At 39.9% G+C, this 11,361-nt stretch overlaps 2 protein-coding genes across 3 annotated transcripts in view; both read right to left on the bottom strand.

Annotated features, from left to right (window-relative positions):
• Window positions 1–10,624, bottom strand: part of Oseg2 (intraflagellar transport protein Oseg2) — a 346,413-nt gene extending 335,789 nt beyond the window's left edge. For both annotated transcript variants that reach the window (XR_014177486.1, XM_081975057.1), the window contains exons 1-7: window positions 10,496–10,624; window positions 10,172–10,441; window positions 5,695–5,881; window positions 5,315–5,583; window positions 2,470–2,656; window positions 2,131–2,354; window positions 1,730–2,079 (exon numbers count right to left, since the gene is read on the bottom strand). Coding sequence is in view for 1 of the 2 variants with exons in the window: in XM_081975057.1 (XP_081831183.1) it covers window positions 1,730–2,079; window positions 2,131–2,354; window positions 2,470–2,656; window positions 5,315–5,583; window positions 5,695–5,881; window positions 10,172–10,441; window positions 10,496–10,534 (1,526 nt within the window). In the remaining variant the exon portion in view is untranslated. The remainder of the gene's footprint in view (window positions 1–1,729; window positions 2,080–2,130; window positions 2,355–2,469; window positions 2,657–5,314; window positions 5,584–5,694; window positions 5,882–10,171; window positions 10,442–10,495) is intronic.
• On the bottom strand, window positions 10,610–11,229 carry kud (oligosaccharyltransferase subunit 5 kud). Its single transcript, XM_081975115.1, has 2 exons — window positions 11,068–11,229; window positions 10,610–10,988 (listed from the first exon to the last, which is right to left on the bottom strand). Exons 1-2 carry the CDS (start codon window positions 11,068–11,070, stop codon window positions 10,749–10,751), a joined length of 243 nt encoding a protein of 80 aa, XP_081831241.1. The 5' UTR covers window positions 11,071–11,229; the 3' UTR covers window positions 10,610–10,748.
• Between the last annotated feature and the right edge of the window lie 132 nt (window positions 11,230–11,361).

The raw sequence follows: 11,361 nt of genomic DNA on the forward strand, positions 1-11,361 counted from the left end.
TCTCATCGTCTTAACCAGAACAACAGAACAAATAACCGGTACTCCTCTGCTAAAAGAAACATTACCTGTTATAATTGTGGACTTAAAGGACATTACCGCTGGAATTGCAGACAGCAGTCTCGTTTACCGACCCTGCAGAACTGGCGTAACCAGGAGCAGGAAATGAAGAACCCGGAAGGACATTTACCGCGATATGTAGAGAATCGTCAAGCTTTTGATAGTGACTTAAGGTACCGGAAAGGACAAATTCATGATGGTTGGAGGATTGGTCAAATCGCGAAGGTGACAGATAAAGAGGCTACAAAAAGAGTAAAGAGCAGTGTTTCTAAGGAAGACATAGTAAAAGGACAGCGCTCAGACTCTGATTTGAAAGTAATCAGAAGATGGTTGGAGAAGGATTTAAAACCGGATTGGCAACAGATATGGACCAACAGTAAGGGGTTACTGGTTGCAGTGGAATTCGCTTCGACTGCGAGATGACTTAATTACTCGCAAATGGGAAAGTCCAGACGGAAAACGCTTTGTTTACCAAACAATAGTGCCCAATTCCTGCAAAGAGAGTGTGCTGCGAGAACTACATGACAGTCGCGGAGGAGGACACTTTGGAGTAAACCAGACTTTGGCTAGAATAAGAGATCGATTTTACTGGATTAACTTCAGAAAGGACGTTGAGGAATGGTGTAAACGATGCGACCAGTGTTCGTTACAGAAGGGATCAAGCACAATTCAGGAACCTTAGAGAGAGAAGATGAAACCAAACAGCGACCGTAAGATGAGACTGGACCACAGACCAGCTGTTGGCAATTATAAGGAAGGTAATGCTGTGTGGTTGTTTCAACCCAGGAGGAGCAAAGAATTAAGTCAAGAAGTCCATACAGAGGAAGGAATCCGCCATCTTGGAACCTTCAGAGTGACGCTATCCGGGACGAATAGCTTTTAAAGAGGGGGGCAGTGTTACAAAGGCCTCATAACAATATTAAGGACCTGATATTGTCAAGGTGATTAATCCAGAACGGATAATGATGGATAGGCAACAATGGAGGCAGATCGTGACGTCAGCCAAGACCCACCCAACGTTGTGACGGCTACAGAGAGAGAGAGACTGTTCTAAATAAGAGAGGAATAAGACAAATAAAAATTAGCGTTACTTAACGTCACAAAAAATAAAATAAAACATAATATTGTTACGGTTTGGGCCTACTATGCTCGATACTTCTGAACGAGCACTCGACTCGGGATGGAATCGAAGCGCCGCAATATCTGGCCGGGCGCGTGTTAAAGTAGGCCACAGTTAGGAAGCGACACCTGGAAGCAACTTTGATATTCGAGGCAAATCGCGAAGCGTTTTGCGGTCATTCTAGAACGTGGTTTGTGAATATAAAAGAAGCGGTGTCGACGACGGCGTAGTAGTGAATTTGGGAACGCGGTAAAGTTTAAATAGCGGAATAATTGTGGAATTGTAGTAGTGTTTTTAGTAGCTGAATTAATTATGGTACCGAGTGTTTTGAAGTGTAAATAAATTTATTAATTGTTGAGTTAAATTGACTTTGTGTAAACCCACGGGAAAATCGTAACAATATCCATCCAAAAATTCACTTTTTTCAAAATATCTCAAAAACGAAAACAAAATTCAACGTTTTTTTTTAAATCTCATTCTATTAACCGTTTTTAAGATCCCCATATCCTGGACACACTGTATATAAAATAATGATTTTTCTAAAGAGCTTACCTTTGCTTTTTATCGCGGAATAACAATTTCTCGCCAGTTTCGTTCAACTCCAACCAATCAATTTTCGAATCGTGTCCAATCTGACATATCGTGCCACCACGAAGCAAATCCATAACCTGGATCGTCTTTAAATCCAGCAAATAAGCCAGTTTCTTATTGTCGTTGAGTTGATTTCGTTCGTTAAGCCTGACACTTATCAAGTGAGGATTAGCAAACTCAGTCCTAACCGAACACAAAACCTCGTTGTTTCCATATTCAATCAAAGTCAACTCTCCCGCATTAAACACCAAACACACATTAGGATTTTCAAAATAGAACTTTTCGTGTTGTTCCGGATTGTTCCAGGTAACCTAACGGAAAATTGCTCTTATGATGATTTACCAGAAAGTCACAACACTTACTTCACTAAGCAGATTGCGTTGTAAATCAGCCACTAAGAGAGTTTCTTTGGTTTTGGCAACCAAATAACAGTCTTTACCCATTATTTTAACATCGTCAATTTCACCCCCGTGTTGAGAGCGTAAAATTACCCCTCTTTCATTGGTATTGAGGGGTTTTACCAACACTTGACTAGGTCCCACGTAAGTAATTTCAAATTTGTCTTTCCAAACGGTGCGTTTTAAAACTGAAAATGCGAAACTCAGTCACACTTTGTCCTGTTTAGAACTTTTAATTCAATTTCAAGTCACTATAACTTAAAATATTTTAACGTTTTAAACTACCCTGGATAAAAAACGTACCAGACTCGAACAACATCACTGCCCCAGTAAATCCCCCGCAAGTTACTTTGGAACCATCGCGTTTCCAGGCTAAGGCTGTCACGGTGTAAAAGTTTTCAATGATTTTAACGGGGCTTTCGTCCCATATGGACCTTCTCGTATTCCAAATGTACGTTCTCAACCTGTCAAAACTGCCTAGAGTCACCGCCTGAAATAATTCAAGTTCAAATTCAATAATTTAATAAAACTTGACAAAAATGATTTGGTGTAATAGTTTTACAGGTTACAGGAAAAAATAATCTTTAAATAGAAAAACTTGAACGTATTCAAGAAGAGCCGGTGTTACGTATTTGCTTTAATGGTAATTTTTTGGTAGTTTGTGATTGTTGTAGATGTAAAAACTGTTTTTTTTTTGATAAATCGAATACTACCAACAGTGTTGTTGCATTATCCCGTCACGGCTGTTGCAAGCTACAGCAGTTCAGTCGACTTTAAGAAGCCTGTCGGAGCCAGCAAATTATTGTTTAAAAAGAATAGAACGTTGTTTGTGGCAGCTATCAGTTCATTTTTCATACGGTAGGCGGCGCGTCGATTAGTTGACAGCGTGTGTATCGTGGATCGCGTGCAAAAGGTGGGACATTTACGTACGTGGCTTCAGGAAGCGGTGTTTTCTTGAGATGGCGCGACAAAGCCAACTAGTCTGGGTTTTATCTCCCAGGTTGCCCTGGGCGTCATTCTTGACTGTCCCAGAGGAATCTGGTCCGTGAACAAGTGACACCTCATTATGTTCTGCCTATTCTTCCTCTTCCAAGCATCCTCGGAAAGTGCTGATAGCGTCTTAGCTAGTAGCGACTGGTCAGTAGGCTAGTCACCGTCCTCAGATTATCTCGACTTAATTCCAGCAGGTATATCGTATTTTTGATAATGATGAGTCCCGTGGCCTGTAGCACCTATGGCGATGTTCCTGTTTCTTAAAAAAGCTGCTGAACCACAAATTTCAATGACAGGATCACCTTGCTATTGGCGTTGCCCACAGTCGACTCTGAAGTAACCGGTACTTTTTGAGTACCCAGTTTTGCCGATCCATCTCTTCATTTCCTTTGAGCCAGCATTTCCAGCGTTGTTTTGCACCACCATTAATCAATGTTAATTGTATTCTCCTGCCGCAGGCCCGACAGTAGTTCTAGCCCACAAAACAGGATTGTAAACACCTCAGCCTGAGATATAACGTATGTATTCTGGGGCAAAGCACTTCTCTGTCTAGCCTGTCACGGCGTAGAGCTGTGAGCTCCACAGGCCCCCGTTAGTCCTTCACTGCTGGATCTATCCGTTGAAACCAGGTACCCAGTTTTGTCGATCCGTCCCTTCATTTCCTGGTATACTAGCATGTCCCGGAACCCACACGAGACGTCTCCTTTGAGCCAGCATTTCCAGCGTTGTTTTGCACAATTTTTTTTAATTGTGTTCTCCTGCTGCTGCAGGCCCGACAGTAGTTCTAGCCCACAAAACAGGATTGCAAACACTTCAGTCTGATATACAGTAGCGTATGTATCCTGGGGCAAAGCACTTCTCTGTCTAGCCTGTCACGGCGTAGACAGCTGCCCTCGTTAGCGCTCCACTGCTGGATCTATCCGTTGAAACCAGTTAGATCCACCGCGGACGACTCTCGGGACAGCTTCTTCCACTCCGTCCGGTCGGTAGTGCTTTAGCCGTTCTAAAGGAGGTATTGGGCACTGTTCGACGGCCCAGTCCCATATACGAAAGTGTCTATACGTCCAAACTTGAAATTGGTCCAACCTTATGGCTTCCATCTTTATGTTCAGGTCTAAAAGCACGAAATTGAGCAGCACTTCAAGTGCTCTCGTGGGGCCCGTCTCATGCCTCCAGTTATTGTAGAGTGCCTTTGTAGCCTGTCCAATTGCGTGCGCGCGCCACTTTTTTTTCCACCCAATGGCCCTTTGGTAGAAGTCTCCAGATACCACCGCAATCCGTCCTGCAAGTCCACAGTGTAAACGAAGCTAACCAGCTATCTCTGGTCGCATTCCTTGGTCTCGCTTCTTGCTGAAGAGCTGTGCTTTTGCTGTCTCTAGTACCGTTATGCCGGCCATACACTCTGCGGTCTACGTCCACGGGTCACCTGCGTAGGTAGACCGGAGCGTGTGTAGGAATAGAGCTGTGCAGTTATTTTAACCTGCGCAGGTGACTGTTACACGCGTCGTACGTGTGGTAGGCAAATACAAGCCATCGGCTTCGTTTACAAGGCTCCCCAGCAGAGGAGAGAGTAGTCCTCCCTGAAGATAGCTTCTTGCAGTAACCACCATTGATCGATCTACATGCATTTCTGCCACGACTGAACAGCATGAAACGATTCCACTTTCTTAAAAGACAGCTCAACGTTGCGCACGGTAAATGACATTGAAAGGAGTATTGTCGAATGCTCCTTCTATGTCTAATCCAACAGTGCTATGATTTATGCAAGTGCTGCACATGTGGACTTAGTATGAGTTTCCGTGATGTTGATTTCAATTCAATTCATAACTGTGTGTTCTGTAACTAATCTGTTTTATTAGCTTTTCTAACTTTTACCATGTAAGATTGTATTTTCAAAGAACTTATTGAGTTTATGGCTGGAAATAACACTACATCACCGTTTCTCCCAACATTTTGACTTATACTAAGCCTTCTTCAGGGGTCAAGAACGTTTATGGTTAAAATATCATTCATTATCATTAATGATACAAAAGTAAGATGATCCTTTGTTGCTAGTTGGGTTAATGCGCTACACAAATATACAAACAGTGCTATGATCATCCAAACATAAAATATCCAAACTTTTTTATAAAATGTGTGTAAAACAAAAGCTTACCTGTCCACTAGGGCTGCAAACGGCGGTCATAAAATCATGTTCTTCCTGGTCCTTGCCATAATCAAAGGTTTTCACAGTTTTCCCGGTGTTATTGTAGACGCAAACACGTTTATCGCAGCCCGCTGCAAATATATGACCCTGTGGCCAGGCCAAAGCAAAAGGCGGAACTGGGTGCAACGCAGCCCTACCTTGGGCCTCATTGTCATTATCAGGATCGTTGACCACGAAAAACCGGATTATGTTTCCGTCAATGTGACCGGATAAGAATCCTGCAATCGTATACCAGAAAGAACAAATAAGTGGAAAAACGGTTTTATTCTGAAACAGTTGAGTGAGGAACCAAACTAGCAGAGAGAACTAATCAGAATATTACGCGTTACCTGTTCCTTTAGAGTTCGGAGCTAAAGCCACTACTAAACTGTCCGAAGCAAATAGGCTGTGAGACTTGTTGGACTTAACTTGCAACGCACGCACTTTCCCATCTTGTAGACCACAAATTATGGGACCTGATAGTAGCCAGAGTACGCAAGTAACAGGCGAAGGTTGTGGAAATTTGTTACATATTGCCTGCAAACATTGAATGTCAAGTTAATCAGTTTTACGGTGTTAGAAAATACAGACTTAATATTATTTTTTTAATGAAATTTTTGGACTTCAGGAACATTTACAAGGTTTTAGGACAATATAAAGAGCATATTGAAGGTTCTGGACTGCCTTACAGCCAACTCACAATCTTAGAAGGGTCTAGAAATTATTGGAAGCTTCTAAACTGCTCTAGAATCGCGTTTAGACTGTTTCAAAATCTGTTGAAAGCTTCTGGACTAGTTGAAGAGTGTTTGGAAGATTTTAAACTGTTTCAAAGGCTTTTGGAAGCGCCTATGCTGCTTCAGGAGCATTTGGAAGCTTCTAGGTACTGTTTTGGAAGCTTATATGATTCTTTTGAAATCCTTTTAGACTACTTAAGGAGCATTTGCAAGGTTTTAGGAAAGTCTAAAGAGTATATTGACGGTTCTGGAGTGCCTTAGAGGCAATTCACAATCTTAGACGGGTCTAGAAATTATTGGAAGCTTCTAAACTGCTCTAGAATCTCGTTTAGACTGTTTTAAAATCTGTTGAAAGCTTCGAGACTAGTTAAAGAGGATTTTGAAGATTTCCAACTGGTCTAAAGGCTTTTGGAAGCTTCTATGATGCTTCAGGAGCATTTGGAAGCTTCTAGGTACTGTTTTGAAAGCTTATGATTCTTCTGAAATCCTTTTAGACTACTTAAAGAGCATTTGCAAGGTTTTAGGAAAGTCTAAACAGCATATTGAAGGTTCTGGAGTGCCTTAGAGACAACTCACAATCTTAGACGGGTCTAGAAATTATTGGAAGCTTCTAAACTGCTCTAGAATCGCGTTTAGACTGTTTCAAAATCTGTTGAAAGCTTCTAGACTAGTTGAAGAGCGTTTGGAAGATTTTAAACTGTTTCAAAGGCTTTTGGAAGCTTCTATGCTGCTTCAGGAGCATTTGGAAGCTTCTAGGTACTGTTTTGGAAGCTTATGATTCTTCTGAAATCCTTTTAGACTACTTAAAGAGCATTTGCAAGGTTTTAGGAAAGTCTAAAGAGCATATTGAAGGTTCTGGAGTGCCTTAGAGGCAATTCACAATCTTAGACGGGTCTAGAAATTATTGGAAGCTTCTAAACTGCTCTAGAATCTCGTTTAGACTGTTTTAAAATCTGTTGAAAGCTTCGAGACTAGTTAAAGAGGATTTTGAAGATTTCCAACTGGTCTAAAGGCTTTTGGAAGCTTCTATGATGCTTCAGGAGCATTTGGAAGCTTCTAGGTACTGTTTTGGAAGCTTATGATTCTTCTGAAATCCTTTTAGACTACTTAAGGAGCATTTGCAAGGTTTTAGGAAAGTCTAAAGAGCATATTGAAGGTTCTGGAGTGCCTTAGAGGCAATTCACAATCTTAGACGGGTCTAGAAATTATTGGAAGCTTCTAAACTGCTCTAGAATCTCGTTTAGACTGTTTTAAAATCTGTTGAAAGCTTCGAGACTAGTTAAAGAGGATTTTGAAGATTTCCAACTGGTCTAAAGGCTTTTGGAAGCTTCTATGATGCTTCAGGAGCATTTGGAAGCTTCTAGGTACTGTTTTGAAAGCTTATGATTCTTCTGAAATCCTTTTAGACTACTTAAAGAGCATTTGCAAGGTTTTAGGAAAGTCTAAACAGCATATTGAAGGTTCTGGAGTGCCTTAGAAGCAACTCACAATCTTAGACGGGTCTAGAAATTATTGGAAGCTTCTAAACTGCTCTAGAATCGCGTTTAGACTGTTTTAAAATCTGTTGAAAGCTTCTAGACTAGTTGAAGAGGATTTTGAAGATTTCCAACTGTTCCAAAGGCTTTTGGAAGCTTTTATGATGCTTCAGGAGCATTTGGAAGCTTCTAGGTACTGTTTTGGAAGCTTATATGATTCTTCTGAAATCCTTTTAGACTACTTAAGGAGCATTTGCAAGGTTTTAGAAAAGTCTAAAGAGCATATTGAAGGTTCTGGAGTGCCTTAGAGGCAATTCACAATCTTAGACGGGTCTAGAAATTATTGGAAGCTTCTAAACTGCTCTAGAATCTCGTTTAGACTGTTTTAAAATCTGTTGAAAGCTTCGAGACTAGTTAAAGAGGATTTTGAAGATTTCCAACTGGTCTAAAGGCTTTTGGAAGCTTCTATGATGCTTCAGGAGCATTTGGAAGCTTCTAGGTACTGTTTTGGAAGCTTATGATTCTTCTGAAATCCTTTTAGACTACTTAAAGAGCATTTGCAAGGTTTTAGGAAAGTCTAAAGAGCATATTGAAGGTTCTGGAGTGCCTTAGAGGCAATTCACAATCTTAGACGGGTCTAGAAATTATTGGAAGCTTCTAAACTGCTCTAGAATCTCGTTTAGACTGTTTTAAAATCTGTTGAAAGCTTCGAGACTAGTTAAAGAGGATTTTGAAGATTTCCAACTGGTCTAAAGGCTTTTGGAAGCTTCTATGATGCTTCAGGAGCATTTGGAAGCTTCTAGGTACTGTTTTGAAAGCTTATGATTCTTCTGAAATCCTTTTAGACTACTTAAAGAGCATTTGCAAGGTTTTAGGAAAGTCTAAACAGCATATTGAAGGTTCTGGAGTGCCTTAGAAGCAACTCACAATCTTAGACGGGTCTAGAAATTATTGGAAGCTTCTAAACTGCTCTAGAATCGCGTTTAGACTGTTTTAAAATCTGTTGAAAGCTTCTAGACTAGTTGAAGAGGATTTTGAAGATTTCCAACTGTTCCAAAGGCTTTTGGAAGCTTTTATGATGCTTCAGGAGCATTTGGAAGCTTCTAGGTACTGTTTTGGAAGCTTATATGATTCTTCTGAAATCCTTTTAGACTACTTAAGGAGCATTTGCAAGGTTTTAGAAAAGTCTAAAGAGCATATTGAAGGTTCTGGAGTGCCTTAGAGGCAATTCACAATCTTAGACGGGTCTAGAAATTATTGGAAGCTTCTAAACTGCTCTAGAATCTCGTTTAGACTGTTTTAAAATCTGTTGAAAGCTTCTAGACTAGTTGAAGAGGATTTTGAAGATTTCCAACTGGTCTAAAGGCTTTTGGAAGCTTCTATGATGCTTCAGGAGCATTTGGAAGCTTCTAGGTACTGTTTTGAAAGCTTATGATTCTTCTGAAATCCTTTTAGACTACTTAAGGAGCATTTGCAAGGTTTTAGAAAAGTCTAAAGAGCATATTGAAGGTTCTGGAGTGCCTTAGAGGCAATTCACAATCTTAGACGGGTCTAGAAATTATTGGAAGCTTCTAAACTGCTCTAGAATCTCGTTTAGACTGTTTTAAAATCTGTTGAAAGCTTCGAGACTAGTTAAAGAGGATTTTGAAGATTTCCAACTGGTCTAAAGGCTTTTGGAAGCTTCTATGATGCTTCAGGAGCATTTGGAAGCTTCTAGGTACTGTTTTGGAAGCTTATGATTCTTCTGAAATCCTTTTAGACTACTTAAGGAGCATTTGCAACGTTTTAGGATAGTTTAAAGAGTATATTGAAGGTTCTTGACTGCTTTAGAAGCATTTGGAAACTTAGACCGTTCTAGAAGTTGTTAGCTAGAAACTTTTAAACTGCTCTAGAAACATACGGAAGCTTTTAGAATGTTTTGAAATCTTTTGAGAGCTTCACGCCTTCTGGACTGGTTGGAAGCTTTTAGACTGATCCAAAAGCGTTTGGAAACTTCTAGGCTGTTCCTGCAGCATTTGGAACCTTCTAGACTTCTTTTGGAAGGTTTATATGATTATTTTGGAAGCATATTTTGAACTTGTATGATCCAGACAGTTTTTCTTGATGATATTTACGTCAAATCCTCATCTTCCAATCTAAATAATGTCACAGTACTCTTTTCTGGTGCTCTCTCTTTTTTGGTGCATCCTTTTGTTTAATCCTCAAAAACTCCCTTAATTGTACTACTTTTGATAACGTTTTATACGTTAATGGATAGCCAATGAAATGAGCTTTCTAAAATACCCCAACTGGGGTTAATAGGTTGGATGGTTTGGCCACTAGAGGGCGTAACATGTAACTCATTTTTTCTTGACTTTTCTTGGTGCATTTTTTTGTTCAATCGTCAATTACTGGCTTATTTGCTACACTTTGTATACTCTTTCATATGTCAATGGATAGCTAATAAAATGAGCTTTTTATTGACCTATAAAAGTTGATTGATTAGTGCTACGGTTTTTGCCAAGAGACAGTCAAAATTTGTGTACTTAATGCCCACTAATTCCTACAGTTTGTACACCATAATGCTCCAGTGGTTTACCCCTCCTAAGAAACACCCTAATGAAAATTTGAAGACTTACTTTTTTGTCACCCCAACTTTCTCCAATTTTGTACACATAAACAATACAGTCACTTTGAGCTACGGCAATTTTAGTGGAATCAGGACTGAAAGCAATGCCTGTAATCAAGTAGGACTTTTTGCCAGCCTCTGGATCGTAGGGTTTCGTGGAAAACTTGTCTCTCTTCTTTCCTTCCTCATCAAAAAGCAACACTTGCCTATCGCACGTTGCTATGGCCAACTTTTGATTGTTTGGGGCCCAGCACAATGCCACAATTTTGTAGTCCTGCTCCTGCAATTATCCCACAAATGCATAAACACTCTCAGTTTTAAATAGTAAATTTACCTGGGCTTCTAGAATGGTTTGCAAATATTTCAGTTGCATCTTGAAGAAAACTGACTAAACCTTGTGGACATTGAGTTACCATAGAAACAGGGGGTTTAAAAAAACACAGTCATATGTGTGGAAATGTAATTATATTATTATATTCTGTAAAAATGCATTTGCAGTCTTTCAGTGTTTACAAAACACTCTTAAAATAGTTATAATTGAAATAAACATTATTAACAAACAAAGTGTCCTACGCTTTGTAACACATTTACACATATATTCCTACAGTGAGCAGCAGAAACACTATACCAAAACCGGAAAAAATGGAGGCAACTAAAGCAGTGGCAATTTCTTTTTTGATGCTGCGAGACACCTTGTCACTGGTTACTTCGTATACAAAGAACCAGGCGGTGAAGAATACGCCAATTCCTAGGAGCACTAGAGTGAGGTGAGGAAACACTGCCGGGTTTACTGGCGAGGAGTATCTGATCAATTTTCCGGCGTCGGCCTGGAAAAATTCACAAACCAAGTGTGTCTTTGCTAGTTTGCTACTCCTAGAAGTTGTTTTTTTTTTAAACTGTACTTACCATGTTATGTGTTTGATGATTGCAGTGCTAAAGTGGGTTCAGTTCAGATATTCTGGTGTTTGTGAAGCAAATAGGTTTTCTCTGGGTATTCCGGTATTCACTTCAAAAAAAACACTTGTAAATTTGTGGTTGGTTCACGTCATCAAACCTAACCTCTCTTTAAGAAAAAAATCTTGACAGAAAATTATCCCTGTTGCCAAGTTAGTCAAAAAAATACGTTATTTTTACATTTCACGTTACAGAGAAATTTATTTATTACTTGAGGTCTCTTAGGGCGTGCGCGCACGCCCTAAG

The sequence above is a fragment of the Ips typographus genome, linkage group LG3 (assembly GCF_016097725.1).
Source record: "Ips typographus isolate SLU linkage group LG3, UJ_Ityp_2.0, whole genome shotgun sequence".
NCBI lineage: Eukaryota > Metazoa > Arthropoda > Insecta > Coleoptera > Curculionidae > Ips > Ips typographus.